General features: G+C 35.6%; 1 protein-coding gene across 2 annotated transcripts; it reads left to right on the forward strand.

Annotated features, from left to right (window-relative positions):
* The first annotated feature begins 5,170 nt into the window (after positions 1 to 5,170).
* On the forward strand, positions 5,171 to 17,605 carry LOC100368193 (maltase A2-like). 2 transcript variants are annotated; one of them, XM_006820174.3, is made up of 11 exons: positions 5,171 to 5,806; positions 6,458 to 6,640; positions 7,133 to 7,278; positions 8,361 to 8,486; positions 9,334 to 9,468; positions 11,146 to 11,264; positions 13,053 to 13,263; positions 15,144 to 15,326; positions 15,508 to 15,579; positions 15,952 to 16,086; positions 16,709 to 17,605. In XM_006820174.3, exons 1-11 carry the CDS (start codon positions 5,284 to 5,286, stop codon positions 17,048 to 17,050), a joined length of 2,175 nt encoding a protein of 724 aa, XP_006820237.2. In that variant the 5' UTR covers positions 5,171 to 5,283; the 3' UTR covers positions 17,051 to 17,605. The 2 variants fall into 2 exon arrangements, with proteins under 2 accessions (XP_006820237.2, XP_085348047.1); XM_085491921.1 differs by lacking the exon at positions 15,508 to 15,579.
* The last annotated feature ends 1,562 nt before the right edge of the window (positions 17,606 to 19,167 follow it).

A 19,167-nucleotide genomic window follows, 5' to 3' on the forward strand; every position in this document is an offset into this window, starting at 1 on the left:
GCACTGAAGTATTATCAGCGGTCACGTGTTCTTATGGCGTCTAAAAACACGCCCACATTTAACCTGCTTGAAACTCAAATTATGGCCCTGTTTGTTTATCACAAGGACACTATGAGGCGACAGGTTAACTATTGTGAGATTCTTAACACGGAGCAGCTGATGGATATATTTATTAAATAAAGCTAACTATTTTTGTGGCAAGTTCTGGTGAATGTCACAACATTGAATTGAGCCAAGATATGATGCCATTATTTCGTGGTCCGTCGATATATTAGATTCAGCTCTGTCATATCATTCAACAGTAGTCAAATACACATACATGTATTTATATATTGTAAATCACTAATGTGGGTCACTATTCATGGTTGGGCGGCAAACATTCCTAAAGCTGGTAAATCGCGGGTTCGTGTCGGTTACTGTAATCAGGTCACTTAGGTGAGATGGGGTGCAGTTCATGTCTACCTTTGCTTAAGCATAGTTGAGAATTACTAGTATGTTACAACAATCAATACTTTTATTTTGTATATTGTCCTCACTATGCGTGAATGTATTCTGTCAGGCGAACACTAAATGTTTAATTAAAGTTACTGATAAACTTGTTTCGGTGTTTTAATTTCAGTGTACATTATACAACGCCACCCAACACCATGGATTAGGTAAAATTGAGTGTATTTTTTAACTATTATAGCAACTTTGGTATTATATACCGTGTTTTATTTCATCACGATGACGAGGCAGTATGTCCTGCCCTCAATGTTGACAGCCGTCCATCATCATATCCCGTGTAAATGGCCCTTTGATCGGCGCGCCACGTAAGTGCGAGATGTATGTTGATTCTCATACTAGTAATACATTACTAATGTATTACTAGTCTGAGGTTGATTATACTAGTAAACAATGATTTCCCCCAAAGCCCAATGCGCTTTCCCAGTGGCAAGCATAAATCTGGTCGCTACGTGCACTGAAAACCATCTTTAACTCATTGGATACGTTTTATCAACTCAGGAATTACCCAGTTGAACCTTGGTACATGTATTGTTGTTTTTTTCGTTTTGTATATACTAGGGGGTCCGGGGCATGCTCCCCTTAAAAAATGAAATATAGACCCTCTGTAACGCTATTTTCTGCGTTTTAAGGGGCAAATTTTGCTGACTCAAAGGGTTTCAGCTCGATTTTGGAGGGGGAAGCCCCTCAACATTTTTTTCGAGGGGGCGACCGCCCCTCTGCCCCCCCCCCCCCCCCCCATGCTGCCGCCACTGTTGTATACATACAGTATGGAACCTGTCGAGGGCACGACTGAGCTGCCCCGTCGGGCCGACGACTATCTCAGTCAGAACAGCAAAAACAGCATCATTCTAGTTTTCAATATTTTTTGGTTTCAAGGTAAAGGAGCCTAGTAAATAAATTATAATATAGTAGTATGTGACGGAATTATGTGTTTTTACGCATTTTTAAACAACCCAGACATTCTTATATTGGCCAAGGTACAATTTATCGCGAAATCAAATATAATCTAGTTAGTTTCATTTATGAGTAGGCTTCTACCTTAAAGTATACAATGCATTTTCCCAAAGCTTCTCCATCAAGTCTTCTCGTTGCATATCGATTTACCCAATTATAACAGATACTGAATGTGAATGTATACTACTCGTAGGTTGTCTGAATCGTCATTTGGCAATGACTCACTCTTGCCGATATTACATTGCCTATATTTTTATTTTTATACAAAAAATATAAGCACAAATTAATCAGATCTTTAATGAGCAAGTCACGGTTCTTGAGATTACACACAGTGGACTCCGGGTTAGATTGGGTTGTTCAATTCCCTGCATTGTATATAGAGCGTACCATGTCCATGGGATGATCATCACTGTTAATTGTTGGTGCCAATAACCTTCAAACTAAGCATGTTTACCATTTCCCACTTATTACGGGGCATGACATGCAACGATATAGTGAAATGTAGTACAACATAGGTTCGTTACATGAAAATAATAAAGTTAACCACATTTTATTTAAATTTGGCAATCGCGAATTGAGAGACTGCTCTTATAAACTCGTCTGTATATTTTATTTGTTTTTTGCAACAATTCAACAATTACCCCATCACAAAAAAATAGTTAAACAATAATTATTATTTATTCTTTCATTTTGAAAAAAAATGCAGACGACTATAGTTTGTGTGCACACAGAATAAGCTAATATAAATAAATTATAATGTATATTGACAACATGAATATATAATTACTACCTGTACATTTCTGAAAGGGTGCACGGGTGTGAGGGTAACAGGAATTATGATCTGCAAGAATCGCCATTCAGTACGACTTTGGTTTACGTTTCATATACTGTGTTACATACCCCTATTCGCGAGAGAAAATGCGGGGTCGCTCTCATCGCCCGATCGCACGGTTTCGTTTGAGGCCAGAATCACTTTGCTAGAACATTATATTTTGGCATTTCACAATGGGTCCCTCCGTGTGGTGTGCGTGTGTGTGTGTGAATTTTGTGAGCGGTGGTAAATCAGGTTATTCTAATTAATTATATATCGTATCTCGTCGTCATTGTGTATTTATTCTATCAATCTAGACTATAGCGCTGACTGATTAAATTGGAATATGTATACTGTTTTTATTTTTATAAAGTTTCGGGAAGTGCTATAAAAGGAGAAATATTCACTGTGTTTAATTACAAAAAACGGAGTTAGTATGTCCGTGTTTATTTAGTTTCATTTGAGCACATAATATGTAATAATATAATATAGTGTTGATAATATAAAAGAAAAACGTATCATCGTGCGATATGCCTTCTGAAGCCTAAAACATTACGCCACATACAGTTACAGTTGGAGAATGGCGTGAAAAGACAAGTGGTGGGCTTCACGGGCAGGGGCTAGGGGCAGACCAGTCACACAATCAGTCAATCTTCACAGCAACCAAAGAAAATAGAAGATAAAGTATTTGTCGTGTCTTGGCAGAAACAGATGACTAAGTCAGAGTTTTTTTGTTTTTTTGCCTCTGATGATCAAACCACGGTTAACCACAGGCCGGTGTTGAGGGACTGTGGGTTAACTTATCTGTTTTTAGCTCCATGAACAACGCTTATTAATTATGTATAGTGATAGTGTCATTGTCCAGTGCACTGACGAATACCAGCAACCCTTGTTGTACGGGCATTTCAGTAAACACCATTGATGTTCACCCTTCACTTCCACTGTATGGTAATTTCCAAACCATATTCACCCTTTACAACTCTCTGTCACGCAGAATATAATCATTGATTACACTGCAATATTATGAAGGGTTGAAACTCCGACATGGATTACATAGATTACATCATGGAGGTAAAAATCTTTTTTTACCTCCACGATCACATATACATTCATTTATTGACACAACTGATAAAAAATAGACACAGAGTAGTTACTTTTACACATTTCAAGATTCACTGGCAATTGAACACACGAAAATACATTACAATATATATTTATAATTATACTCCTACTATACGAGGTGTTGCTGTGTTTATGTTTGGTTTTGTTTTTGTTTGGTCATATCGTCAACCACAGTCCCTCAACTTTTTGAGGGATTGTGCCTCAACTAGAGATTTTCTCAGTTGTTCTTACTTTTGGATATGACAGTATAAGATTGAATTCATCTTGAATTCCCTCTGTATTACACAAGTCACAAGTTATTTTTTCAACTGTTTTTGTTTCCGTGTACCGGCCTGATTAAATTTTTAAATTGTGATTCCCAATCTAAATCTGCTTAGCTGTTCACGCAGTTCAATATTGCCAATGTCTGTTATGTAAGTTTTGCATTATGTATGTTCTTAATTTATTTGTCCCTGTCGGAGCGTTTGTTGTTATTGTAAATAGCTTTTGTCCAATGTGACATGAAGAATTATCCAAGTTGATTTTTTTATTTCCAGAATCCTTTACATTTACTTTTGCGTTTGACATTTTTGAATCAGTGTTTATTATTATAGTTTGATGTATGAGTTGGGTTTTCACTTCATCGAACCATTTGTTGTTCATTCACTCGTACAGCTTCTTTGATAGTAAGTTGTCTGTAGTTGTCACACGGCTGTAATATTTAAAGGGAGATGGTCGTCGCGTGGCGTTATGTTCGATATGGGACTCATAGCGACGTACATATGCACACATATACATTGTTTGTTCACATGAGATTCGGACACGCGCTGAATGAATAGAATAGAATAGAATAGAATAGAATAGAATAGAATAGAATAGAATAGAATAGAATAGAATAGAATAGAATAGAATAGAATAGAATAGAATAGAATAGAATAGAATATTGCTTTATTACAACGTTAAAGAAAATTTGACAATTCTTTTTTTGGTTTCTACACATGTAGAAGGTAATGAGGTTAAAACAAACAAAACAAAAAGTGTGACAAACAAACAAGAAAAAGTAAACTACTGTGGTAATATTATTTGCTCTCTTATTGTATACGCTGTTTTGATATATTTAATTAACCCCAGTAATTGTTGTCTAGTATGGGCATTCATAATACATATAAATTTGTCCTTGTTTTTGATACCATTGATGTTATCAAACAAGGAATATAATTCCTGTCTTTCATAAAGTACACATTCTGTGATAAAGTGCACTTCATCCTCTATGACTTGGCACTTGATGCATTTTCTGTCCTCAATATTTGTTTTTGGTCGTGTACGTCTACCTGTTTCTATATGTAATTTGTGGCTGCTCAGTCTGAATTTGCTTAGAATTCTGATTGCCTGTCTATCATTAAGCTGAATGTTTTAATTTGATTTCACAATCAAAACCGAGATACTACGATGAATGTGGCTGATCAGTAACATAGGTTACGTTCTATTAAGTTATTTCAACAGCCTGTGAAAATATGCCCACAATGATAGATGAAATCACAGGGACTCTGATGAAATATACAACCACGCGGGGTCGCACACTTCGCCGGCAGTGAAAAGTTCATTATTATTTTAATTATGTTAACCTATGTGTTGTTTAATATTAGTAATTCCACGTTAGTGTGATTTTACTTTTACATGGTATTTTAGACCTGCTCTTAGGTGTGTCCCCCCTTGTTGATGGAATTTGGTTCATCCCTTTGACGCAGTAAAATATGCTAATTTATTCAGCGCGAACTGCGCACATCGTAACAGAGCATACATAAAACAAGGTCAAAGGGTGCATTTTATTACCGTGGAGAGATAGAGACTAGAATCAAGAGTGAAAGTGCTGTCTTTGAAAATATTTGAAATCGATCAAATTGCCAACTATGTCTGACACCGAAAGAGATGTGGAGAAAGGAGAAGAAGTCCAGGAAACTAAAGGAGAAGAAAATGCAGAGGAAAAACCAAAGGAAACTCAAGAAGAGAAGGCACCCGAAGCAGAAAAACCAGAGGAAAACGAAGTGAACGTGAAACTGCTGCCAACAGACGACGACGACGACGATGAAGACGAACATAAAGAAATAGATGCCGACGCCGTATACATCAAGGATGGTCAACTGGCCGATCCTGAAGCCGTGGAAGTGAAAGTGTCCCATGTGGAGCACCAGGGTCTAGGCAAAGAAGAGCTTATGAAAAGATGCAATACGCCGGCCTGGAAAGCTACTCGTATCGCTTTGTTGGTTCTGTTTTGGTTGGCTTGGTTCGCTATGCTGGTAGCAGTCATCATTCTCATCGCCACTGCACCAAAATGTCCAAGAAATAAAGAATGGTATCAATCGGGTGTATCCTATCAGATTTATCCTAGATCATTCAAAGATAGTGATGCCGATGGAAATGGGGATCTGAAAGGTAATTTTTAATAAGCAGTATGGCATAGTTACCGAGGTTGTAAAATATTAACTCGTATTTCATGTAGCCACTTCAAAGTTGGATAGATACGGAGAGTGATGCATTTATTTTTAAATTCGGTTTTAAATCAGTATTTGCACTATTACGGCGCTATAAACTATTACAGATTTTTAAATTGTGTTGGTTTTTTTCGCTGAAGGAGAGCGCCAAAAATGCTGAACAGACGCCATTTTGGACTACTAGTATTTGGTATAGGTCCGTGGCTGATGCAACTACTAATTTGCATTTGAATAGATATAAGCTTTTAGCATTTGTACGTATTGTATAGTAATACATGTATAGTATGAATATTCATAAGATGTTTTCAACTTTTGTGGAAATTAATTGGCTACTGTTTTGACTGCCTATTCTTTCCACACAATTGCCACAAACATGTATGTTTGAAGTGTACCGGTATGTATTACTCTGCGTTATAAATATTAATCATGTTTTAAAGAGGCCTTTCTGAGGTTGGATTTTATAGTTCTTTAGTTGAATTTTAGATTACTTGATTTTCTAATTTTCCTGTCCATATTCATAAATTTCATGTAAATTTTCATTGGCAATTCTGTCGATTCTATCCTTAATGTATTTTTGTTTTGAAACCTGCAGGTATTGAAAAAAAGATTGACTACCTCAAAGATATTGGTATTAACACCATATGGCTGGGTCAGATATTCCCTACTGGAAAGGCTAATAATATGGGACGTTATGCTACCAACTTTACCGCAATTGATGAAGATCTGGGTGATGAGGAAGACTTTCAATCTTTGCTGGAGAAGGTACATGCTGAAGGTAAGAATACCAATAATAATTATATATTTATCTATCTAGACATAATAATTAGTTTGTATGGGTATAATTAAATTAGTTAGATCTTGGAGTGATCAGATATAAAGGCGTTTTTGATTTGCTGTTTATAATCAACAAAATCAACTGCTTTAGTTTAAAAAATGCACTGGCATTGAAAACCAAACTTTTAAATATAAGTTGACTCTTTATATCATTAGTGTGTTCAATTATGATGTCAGTTCATTAAAGTAGTTTTAATAAATTAATGTTTAATTAATTAATTCATTTACTAATATTAATAACATCCTGGGAAAACTACTTTATAACTTGCATCATAATAAAACAAACTGATGGATTAATTTTAAAAGAAACAAGATTGTTGTAATCTTTGTTTATTTTTAGATGTCCCTCCTACAACAATGCTAAACAGTAGTGCCCCAAAACACAGATAGTTGTTCGTTCAACAACTTTATATTTCATTTCACACCCATACAGGTATGCGTCTGATAATGGAATTTATTCCTAATCACTCCTCTGATGAGCATTCATGGTTTGAGATGAGTCGACAGAGTGCAGATAATCAGTATAGTAATTACTATGTATGGGAAAGTGGTTCCCCTGATAAACCACCAAACAATTGGGTAAGTATTAACATGGAAGGTAAAGGTCAGCTTGGAAGCAGTCAGTTTTACAGAGATAAATTGACACCAAAATCTTGCATGACCTTGTGAAATAAAAATATTCTATCCAAATAACAAGTTTCCATAATCTTATCAGGGTCCTAGCATCATATTTCATACACCACATGTTATTTTTGGACTTTACTCAAGACTTCATTGGTATGTTCCAAATAAAATTATATCATAGTATCATATTTAAGGTTAGTTTATCATGGCTAGACCAGAAACAAAATTGTCAAACCATTACGTAAAAATGTTTTTTCAACAGTGCACATGTAATCAACTGAGCTTATCTGAAATGTTCTACATACTTCAGGAGACAACAAGATGCGTTTTATTAGTTTTCAAACTGAAGCAATTTTACTGCAGGATCGGAGCAGTAAATCATCTACTTGTACTCGTCTATAAGTATTTTGTTTTCGGTATAACGTCATGTGATCTGTTTTGGGTACCTATGTGTACTGCAAGTTGCGGTCGTGATTTTTTTTCTGCAGAATCTTTCCCCCAGTCCTATCTTTAATTAGCACCGGTAATACAATACAATACAATAAAACTTGAATTTATACTACCAGATTCGGCTGATACCCCGCCCTGGGTGATCTTATGGAGGATTAGATTTTTTTTAAAAATGTGGACCAAAAGATCACCCGGGCGATCTTTTGGCAGATATTACGAGGCCCATCTTGTCTGGAAATATAACCCTGCGTTGATAAAAATAATGTTTTGCATTGACCTCAAAAAAAATCATGCAAAGTATAAATTCAAAGTGTTTTAATACATTGGTGAGAGATCGCATTTTACGTGAACAAGGACATGCACTAAGAAGGAAAAGCAACTCGCTAGCATAACAAGCAGAAAAACTCTTTAGTGTTCGCTTTGAGCAACTTGTACAAATAAACAAAATCTTGATTATTTAAGCATTGACAAAAGAATTAATAGTAAGTCTTAAATTTTGTTTCGTCTCCATGGTAAAAATCGACAACGTGCATATATTTTGTTCTCGGAACTTTTGTGACCATGTGTTTGTTTCTGTTCTTTTTCAGCTGAGTAGATTTGGCAATTCTGCTTGGACATATGAACCACTGCGTAAACAATGGTATCTACATACTTTCAGTGAGAATGAGCCTGATCTTAACTTCCATAATGATAATGTCACCAAGGAAATCAGTGTAAGTTAATTGTATGCAGCATTTTGTCAGAACATCTTGAGCAAGCACAAATTGCCATATAAATGCATTCAGCTTGGGCCAATTTTGGCTCCAGTAAACCTTCTGATAGCATATGGCCCAATTGTCAAAATGAAAATAGTATGTCAGAGATGCTGTTCCAGCTCAGCTCCAAAAGAGTTTGGTCGAATGTTGAAACATGTTCTGCCACAACCATATAAATGAATAAATAAACTATAATCTTATGTTAATTTGTGGGACAAAGAATCGTAGGTTTCTAAAATGCTGTAATATAAAGGTAATATATTAGTCTTGATAACAATATTGATGGTTCAAATGTAGCTGATTGTAATGGTAAGCTGATATCAATTGCTACTTGGTTATCAAAACAGTATGCTATATTGCAATACTGCCTTTTGAGTTGCTTTTTCATTCACAGTTGAATCATACATCAGATTGATGCATATAACCACACAAGTAGACTTGAAAGCTCTTGTTATTACTGTATTCGTCTTCAGTTAAGTGCCACCTTCAATTAGGCGCTAGTTCCACAAAAACATTGTATTTTACACTCCAATTAAGCACCAGACATGATTTTGAGATATTGCATAATATCAATATCTCTGCCATAGGAACCTGTGGTAAAAGTGTTATAATAGTGTCAAAATGGCGACTTTCCACTAAAATACAATCAATTTCTCGAAAAAAGGCTGGTGACCCCCAACTTTTTTTAGGTCACTATCCTTATATTGCCTTCAAGAACATTTTATTGCAAAATGAATAAATTCTGGGTATTTTAATTTATGAGTAGCATTTTACCTTAATACTTGTATATTATTTTCTTTGATAGAATGCTATGGAATACTGGCTAAAGCAAGGTGTTGATGGTTTCTACCTACCCTATGCGAATCAGTTGGTGGAACAAGCAACTTTTAAGAATGAGGCAGATAATACATATTTCAAAAGCAATGTAAATAACACAGTGGTAAGCAAATAATCTCTCCTTGCATGTATTCATTGTATATTTTCATTTATGTAAACTATGCTGTTCAACATCTTTTTATTTTGGATATTAGCATAAACATACATTTCAGGGTTCTCCCCAGAAAAAATGCATAGCGCCGGGGCTAATTTGCATAATAATTTGCATATCATTTACATATCTTTCCTTCATTGATTAACAGAACTTATTTACAATTATGAATATTAGTGAGCTCAGTCACAGGGCAAATATTTTTTTTAATGGAATCAACACATTATGTTTCACAATTTAGAAGAGTTTGAAACATTCTCGAATTACAAATGCTACAGACTAAAAACAAACACAAATACATTATTGTTGCAATTTAATTGTTTTGTAAAACGTTGAAGGAAACTCATTCAAAACGTTAAGCCAGATTTATGTTCACGAATCTCATAATTTTATTCACTCCAAAAACATTCTCCTTCAAAAAATCGATCACGTAATTAATTGACGTATTGTTGTAATTTATTATTCGTACCATCAACTTCTAAAACGTTTACAATTACAGTAATGAGCGAACAAATAAAGCTTCAAAACGATCATCAAAGTTACGACGTGACATAACTTACTTGGCCATGTTATACACCAGTTATAGCAATAATTCCTCAACAAATTTTACTTCTTTTTTTTTTTTTCGATATGAAATGTGAGTAAAATCTGACTTATTTTTATCGGGAGCGATTATTTTTGATCACTTGATCGCTTCAGTAAAAAAAAACAGACCCGCCATGATGTTTGTGAAACATTAGCATGTGTCCTTTGACCCGATGGATCAAGAATTCCATTAACCAATCAAAATGCCGCATGGTAATGCCGGTAGAACCCGAAGTTTTTCGAATAAAAATTACATTGCGGAAGTAAAGCGATGTTGTAGCACGATGTGTTGGCATCGATTTCAATTGAAAACTGCATGACAGCTTTCGAAAGAGGTGATTTGCAATTTTTAAAAGGTAAATTAGGTCTTGAAAGAAGAGTTTTTACATGATTCGCAATGATAACAGTTCAAATGTATTTTACCAAATCACGCAATAAACACGTTGTTTTTTTCTTGAGTAGCGTGAACTGATCGTGAACTCCGATTTGACCATGTTATATCGAGGTGGAATTGATTTTGAAATAATTTTAGCTTTCAATCTAAAGACTGTGTCTATCGCAGAAAGTATTTACTTACAAACAAAGAGGTGCTAATTCCACAAATTTGACTAGCCGCTACGTATCGTGCGACTAGGTCTATTGTTTATAAATTATAATCCACGACTGGCAGGATGCGTGTCGGTCGGTACGTAATTATACCAACAATCAGACAATAGTCCTCGTCGGAAGCATTTCCGTGGTGGTCACTAATTTTGAGTGACGGTCGGGGCCGACCGGCGTGGCGAACAAAGCTTTTTCACATCTGATATTGGCATCTCAAATATGAAATCAAGCGCCGAGGTGGGAACACATAGCGCCGAGGTCCCAAGTGAAGCGCCGAGATTCACAGGTATAGCGCCGCGGACCTCGGCGCTAAAAAGCCCTGGGGAGAACCCTGCATTTTTTGTGAACCAATGAGCTAACACAGATGTGACACATAGCCCTTGAGGTGCAGCATGGTGCAACTTCTTGCTGATGTAATCAATGATTTATTTTTCTTAACAGATTCCTTATGAGAGCTTGATTCATAATATTACAAGAGATCAGCCAGAGACTTTTGATCTGTTGGCAAAATGGAGAATATTATTGGACACGTACAGTGGTCCAGACAGTGATGATTACAAGTAAGAGCCCCTCTCCAAATACATTTATTGTATCATGGTATATTGTAAATGGAGAATTATTCATGCAGGAAGTGAATAGACTAGACAGAGACCATCTATGGAGCCCCTCTCCAAATACATTTATTGTATCATGGTATATTGTAAATGGAGAATTATTCATGCAGGAAGTGAATAGACTAGACAGAGACCATCTATGAGCACTATTTATATACCCTATATATAAAATATGTTTTTGAAATGCAGTCCCTCGCCCCTTGGACATTTTTGCTGTTTTTTAGGCGCCGGAGTAATTCACGTCCCAAATTTTGGTTCTCCGGGCGTCTCTAATAAATACCCTATCTAACCGTTGGACTGAATTAGCGAAATTATGAAAAATTCATAGAAGATTGGGCGAAAATCGATCGTTTTTGGCCTCAACGTTTTTTTGGCTCGGAAACGCAAGGGCGATAAGACTCGATTTTCAAGAACGCAGGTCGCTCGGATCGTACGGTTTCTATTGTTTCGAGTCCGTTGTGTGTCTAGAAACATAACTTTGTTTTTTGGTGAATACAGAACATGCTCTGTTCCAATAAAGGATTTTGATATGCAAATCGAACAATTTTAATAGTTCTTTATTGTAATGTCTTCTACATAAATAGTCCTCTAGTCCCCAGAATTTGACAATGGTACTAGCCCAGAATGGACTTTTTGCTCAGCGCGTCTTTGATTGTAGCAATGTTTACGCCACTGTACGAAAATACGCACACTCGCGAATTTGACAACATTCACTTGAGCGTTTTAGGATAGTGGGAATATAAGCAAATAGATGGAAATGCCAGTTACATCACTCATGAAGATTGATGATTCGATTGCTGGCCGGGATAGATGTATTCAGTGTCTATTTCTAACAATATGTCTACACATGCGATTCTCAATTTCGATGTGTAAAATCATATCGCTGCTGTGGACGGCAACAGATTGTTTTGGTTTTGCGGCTCTTGGCATGGGCAACTGATTTTTAGGTTTCTGTTTTTATATATTCTGACGTTTACTTGGTCGTATTTTGTATATACCACTCAGACACTGACAACAAGTGAGTAAAGGGACCGGGACATAGTCAACATGGGACTCTGAAGGCCCGGAGAAAGCGTTATCTTACAACATTAATGAACGAAATTTACAATATCATTCTTCTGAACAATCTGATATTTATGCTGGATAACAAAGCATACAAGTACTGTCTACGATATACTGCAAAATGGAAATAACATACCTATTTAATCGTTGTTGATTTTTTTTTTTTACAAAATCCCAAGAACACAAAACAAACAACTGACAACAATCGACAAAACAAAAATACTTCAGTCACTGTAGCCACACCAGTAAGAAAAAGATACTGTGGAAAATTTGTAGGAGATACATTTGGCACGAAGCTATCCAGTTTTTTGGCTGTTACTATGGCAATGGTGTGACCTGCTTGCCAAGTTTGAGGGAAATAGGCCAAGCCAAAACAATCACAGAAGAATTAATACGTGAAAACACTGAAAATCACACACACAGACACACAAAATTGATTTTAAGGGCAATCCTAGCGGAGCGGATCGTCAATAGTGAACAAAAATGTTCGTAAATATTACTGACCGCAAAAGACTTGTTTCATTGTGTTTAATCATGCAACTAATGTGAGAATAGGTTTGGAAATATAAAGAGACTTTTTTTCATGCATCAAATTTTAGAAATAAATTTGTGGTGCATAACACAACATTTAGGTGAACCCTGTTATAAATGTAATAATTAATGTTTCCACAGATTACTTGTTGCTGGTGCTCAATCATCTGCCATTGCCACTCAAGTTGATTACTATGGAAACAAGAAGAAAGTTTCAGATTATCCATACAACTTCCAGTTGATGGATCTGTGTTCAACATCCAACAAGACTGGCAAGTACATGAGTGCTCTCATCACATCATGGTTGAATAGTGTTGGCTCTATTGGTCCTGAGCGTATCACCAACTGGGCTGTAAGTTTTTGCATCCCTTATTTAGTCCACAGATGTTGATATTATTACTGTTTTTAATACCGTATTTATCCAGGTATAAGCCCAGGGTCTTGAACATGGAAAATTGCCAAAAAGAAGGGGTGGGCGTTTGCCAGGAGATCCCCGGCAAAAAAAACACGAAAATTCGCGAAAATTGACAACACGCAGTTCGAACTGCGGCAGGGAATAGAACAACAAATGAAAACATGCAACGGAAATAAATGAACAATATGCAACACTAGAAGTAGAACAAATGTAATGTATTGCTTATAATGTGACAAATAAACCAGAAATAATAAAAATCGACAGTGAGGAATCATTTGAATTGGGATTTTCCCGCCGACAAACGCGCCCAATACGCGTGAACTCAAAATGAATTAAAATGTCAGGGGTTAAACTGCCTAAAATGATTTCCGGTCTCAAATTACAAATTACGAATCAACCGTCATACAAGATCAATAATAATTTACAAATTCATAGCTGTTTGAAAAAACTTCTCAGATCTTTATTTGTACATTCATTGCCATCTTCGTCAAACTCAAAACCCTCAAAGTCCAAGTCGGCGTCACTGTAACCGTCGAACAAAATCCCTACAACTTATTCCTGAAGTTCGTCGATATCTTCCCACACATTTTGGACTTAGCACTTTTAATTCACGGATTTCGCAGTCTGTCAGCTTGGCACTTTTCATTCATGTCTAATCATAATAGAGACAAGAAGAATGGGTTTGCTCTGCTGCGATGGCACACGATGCTTTTGTTTACAGTCTAGCAATCATCTTTGATCTTTATGCATCTGCTTTACTGATTGGCTAAGAATGACATCACTACTAGTATTTCATCATAAAAGTCAAATCGTGACAATACTTTTTTATCAGACTCGACTCTTATTAATCACGGTGGAAGTTATCATTCAGCAAGTTCCGGCGGTTGGAATGTCTCGCTACATGGATATCGTGGTGGACTTGATATAGGAAGTTTTTTTTTTATCCAACGACAGAAGTATAGTTTTCATGACATGGATGAAAGATGGTAAAAAAGTTGGCAGTCTTTGGCATGACATTGCAAAATTGCTGACCCCAGTTACGGATTCGCAAGCTGCTACAAAATATTTTATAAAGCCAAAGCGTGATTTCAACCACTCTCCCAGGTACGGGTTGCTACAATATTGTAACATTGGTTTCATTGTCGACGGCGCTAAAGCTGAACGAGTGCGACACTTGCTTAGCGGCTCTCCTTATACGATTTGCCTGAATTGTTTCTAAGGAAGCACAAACCAAACGGCCGGCCATTTTTAGGGCCACGACATATTTCAAAAAAAGAACTACCGTTTCTGCTTTAATATATATTTTTATAGACTTGCTGACTGTTATGATTGAAAACGCGCTGCCCTGAAGGCAGAAAGCTGTTACAGCTATTTTGCGTTCACCCCTTGTTTTACGCAATTAACAATTTTTATGAGTATCACGACAGACTTCAAGAAAGTCAACTGTTAATACAACCACAGTCAACAAATAGAAAATAGTTTGTTTTTTTGTAGAAAAAGTGGAGGGTGGGAGTTTGCCCAGGCATGGGCTCTTACCCGGATAAGTACGGTATTAATTATTTAATTAGTACAGCCATTGCATTCAAATTTTCACTGCTAGACATTTTTGTGATTTGATGAAATTTAATGGCATTCATGAATACACGACTGTCTTTAATGACTGGCTGTATATAACTGGGGTTGTGAAATTTGCCTATTTTTGCATAGACTACAGTGAAGGTGTGCCTATAAAAAACAATATTATTAAATCCATTGACACCCATTGTATTGTACTTTAAATGAGTCTTGTTAAAGAGCCAGTCTCTCTTCATTTTCAGCTAGGAGATTCCGAACGTTCTCGTGTGTCTACAAGATGTGGTCGTAACTTAGTCAAGGCAATGAATACATTATTGATGACCCTACCAGGCTCGCCTACCAGTTATTACGGTGATGAAATTGGTATGAATGATGTTGACGTTGATTCAACTGCTTATAGCGGTACTCCTGTCGGTGGTACTCCAGTAAGTGTTCAGTTTTACAATTTTCATTAGTAAGAGTTTGTGACATAAAGAAACCGTTGAGGAAATATGTGGTTTATTTTTGGACTAAATATTCAAAGGTCTTTATTTGCTTTTATAATTATTATTAATAATAAAATTCCAAATTGTATGACAATAAAATTTAACTGCATTTTTCTCTCAGACCGATGATCAAAGTAATAGTACCGATGACACCGCTAACACTTACAACACTAGTGATTCATCTGACGCTATGGTAAGCTTCTCAACTGGTCTGCTGCGACACCTGCATCATTCTCCTCATCTACTAATTAAACTTACCATTTTACTTGCACTACTTCATCTTTCTTTATTGAAATTCCTAACACACATTAAAATTTAAATGCATGCACTTTAGCTAAAAATATTATACCCACAACTGTTTGTGCAAATGTAATCTTTACTGTCACTACCACGATGCACAGTTTTCATATCTTTCTTTCTCTACAATCTACCATGTTTTTCACACAGGTTTACCGCACTTACTTAAATCATGGTTTAAATTAAAATCTAAGCACGTAGCTCTCTTCAAATCTATATTTTTAGGGGGATCTTTGACTACTACAAGTTACTATTTTTTTTTTTTTAGGAGATTAACTACTATATCTCTCGTGATAACTTTATGTCACCAATGCAATGGACTGATGAGGATTTCTCTGGATTTACTAACGGTAGTAAAGCATGGTATTCCATCAACAACGATTACAAAGACATTAATGTTGCGGTAAGTCACTCAAGTTCAATGCCAAACAAATGCTGTCAATTGTTAACTGGAAATGCCCTAAATTACACCTTCTGTAACTGAAAAATGTTTTTTTCTTCACTGTAAAGATTATTAGTATAGTTAATCACATGAGTAGCCATGCTGTTTGAAGTTTAAAGGTCACACTTATATTTTTTTTTAAATTGAAAGCACAAATAAATGCACACACTACTTATTTATTCAGTGCATTGTTGTACCATACCACGTAACTACAAATGTATTCAATTGTTTAAGCTATTCCAATTAAATTCTCATTAGAGTTTATAGGCCAACTTTTTCATTAGTTGAGAAAACTCCAAATTCCCAACTGACACTTGGCCATGCCAGATGCTAAAGTGTGCATGAACTGCAACTGTGTCATTACTAATAAGCTTATAAAACAAACTGTGGCTGATTACAAATCCACATACATGAAATGTAGAGTTACAGAATTAAACACAGCTAAAACAATAGGTCGCATGAAGGAGAGTGGTATAACTAGTTAATTGTTGGAGTAAGTCACTTAAGAAAGTTTGTGTATATGTTTATAATAAAATTAATCTATTACTGTTCTTAACTGTTTCTTCATTATTGTACTTTATAGAAGGAACTCAATGACTCAATGTCTATTGTGAGCAAGTTCAAGGCACTACAAAATATAAGAAGAGAACCCTCTTTGATTGGTGGCCAGTTAAATGAAGTCTTGGTATCTGATGACATCTATTCCTTTTCTCGTACATTCAATCGCTGGCCAAGTTACTTTGTGGCACTTAATCTTGGTAATATTGGAAATGTTCCTGCTTTTCACAGTGCCGGCAAAGGTCTGCCAAAACAGGGAAAATTACAGTACTCCACCCATAGCTCAGTCAAGCCAGATGAGACTGTTGACTTTGATGGCATCCAGCTAGCGCCTTATGAGGCAATTATAGTCAAGTTTGAAAAGTAGTAATGTGTGTTATGATCTGGATTCATGGTTTAAGTTCTCAATTAACATATGTGATGGTCACATACTTAGTATAAGAAAAGTTTACCTCCATTCTGTCATTTTAATAATTTGATGTTACAAGCAGCAGCAAACACTTCTGTTTTCTTTATTAGTTGTGTATGTGCTTATGTAAACGATAAGTGTGTCTGTGGTCAAAATAAACCATAATTTAATGTTCAATTATATACTCTAATACAAGTGAGCTTCTACTAAAACAAGTACAGTAATTTGATTGTTGCTTGTAGCTGATGTACATAATGCATGTTGCAGTCTCATTACCTTATGAATTGGGAAGAACGGTATGCACTTGATTTCTCTCGATATGGGTGTACCTCTTATAATTTGTTGATTTGTGTTTAAATCATGGGTCCAGCCATGAACACAATGCTTTGTGTAGTTTTCAATGATTAGACAGACTTCTGTAATAGGAAACGCCATGAATGTTGAATCATTTGTTTTAATATAAAATTGCTGTATACTTTGACTGCTAGTATTAAAATAAAGTACTAAATCATATCTTTCTGTGTGTGATTGTCTGGTCTGGAATGTTTGTTTTTGTTGACCTACAAATTCACTTATATTTGCTGCTGAAAAAGTAAAGGTAAGATTTTGTAGAATTATTAGTTCCAATTTGAATGAAGTTCGAAACAGTGACTTGTAATTCAGTCTTCAGCCATCTGGAGTCTTATTTCAGAACCCTGTGAATCAAATCTGTTCATTCTTTGCATGTGCCGCTTACTGATACAATCCAAGATGTCCGATGATTCGTTTTGCAATCAGATTGATAAATTTTTTAATAAAAAAACATCAAAGATGGTCTTTACGTCAAACAGTATTTAAGGGTAAGTGTTTGTGAACTTATAGCTGCCTCAAACGTGTACATTTCGTACATCTACAGTTTCCATGTGTATGCAACAAAACAATATGGATAAAATGATTATCAATATTTAAAAAAAAAAAATGTATATACAACTCTGTTTATCTTTAAAATAAAGCACCATATTGAAAGTTGGTTGAGCAAAATAATTGAGCAGCATGTTCAGTTGTAAACTGAGCATGCTGTAAATTCACATTTAGTTAACTACCCCAAGCCCAGGGTTCATAGTTTCTCCCTTCCCAAAGCTGTGAAACTAGTCAGTATGTTTGTCTTCTTTATATAGAAAGATAAGGTATTCTTGGCTTTTAGAAGTTTGTGACATACTGCATAATGTCAAATCCCATGTAATCTTTAGAAAGTAAAATAACGAAAACGTTGGAGTAACCGATACTATAGAGCACAGCTATCATTAGCAACATGAACATTGTTTGTGTGGACAATAATTATTTGTTTATATAATTATATTTTACCAATATATAATTATAACTACGTATATACGACATTTCAAAGAATAGAGAAAATCTTATCTTGATGACTGCAGTATTTCACGAGAAAAAAATGAATTTATTGAAAAAAATAATTTACGTATGAAATGCTCGTATAAGATATTGTCGTAGTTATTGCTTCATCGCTTACCGTATGAGCCAAATTTCAGTGAATTATCCAAGAGAAATCGCAGTTACACTACATTATGTTTTATGTGTGTTGATCTTTGACCTCGATCACGGAGTTGGTTAAACCACAGTCCTTCTGTAGAGAATAGAGGGACTGTGGTTATACGCATAATAGTTTGTATCCTAATTCGGACCAGTTTGTAATAGTTATAAGTTTATTGAAAGCGCCCTTTTTACGCTTCTCTGATAAACCACGGTTAATAAAGAGATTATTAGTAACGGTGGTTAAACTAGGTCAGGTGTAATTTATAGACGCCTTTTCAGTTTAAATATCGATCATATCGATTTTAGCATATAAACACATAAATATAATACCATGTTTGTTTTTCATAGCAATTTTAATATTCGTCTACCACTGCCACCAAGTGCCAAGGTTTTCTATATACTAGTATATCAGTATGTTTTATCAGTACAAATAACACCTGTGTAAATGAACCTTGGAGTATCCTATGTGGTCATCGGGGTGAAGTGGAGGATCGTGATATACCGTTGAGATTTAACATCGTCGTGAAACACCGTAATTAATT

Source organism: Saccoglossus kowalevskii, chromosome 2 (assembly GCF_978046115.1).
Source record: "Saccoglossus kowalevskii chromosome 2, keSacKowa6.1, whole genome shotgun sequence".
In the NCBI taxonomy this organism is placed as follows: domain Eukaryota; kingdom Metazoa; phylum Hemichordata; class Enteropneusta; family Harrimaniidae; genus Saccoglossus; species Saccoglossus kowalevskii.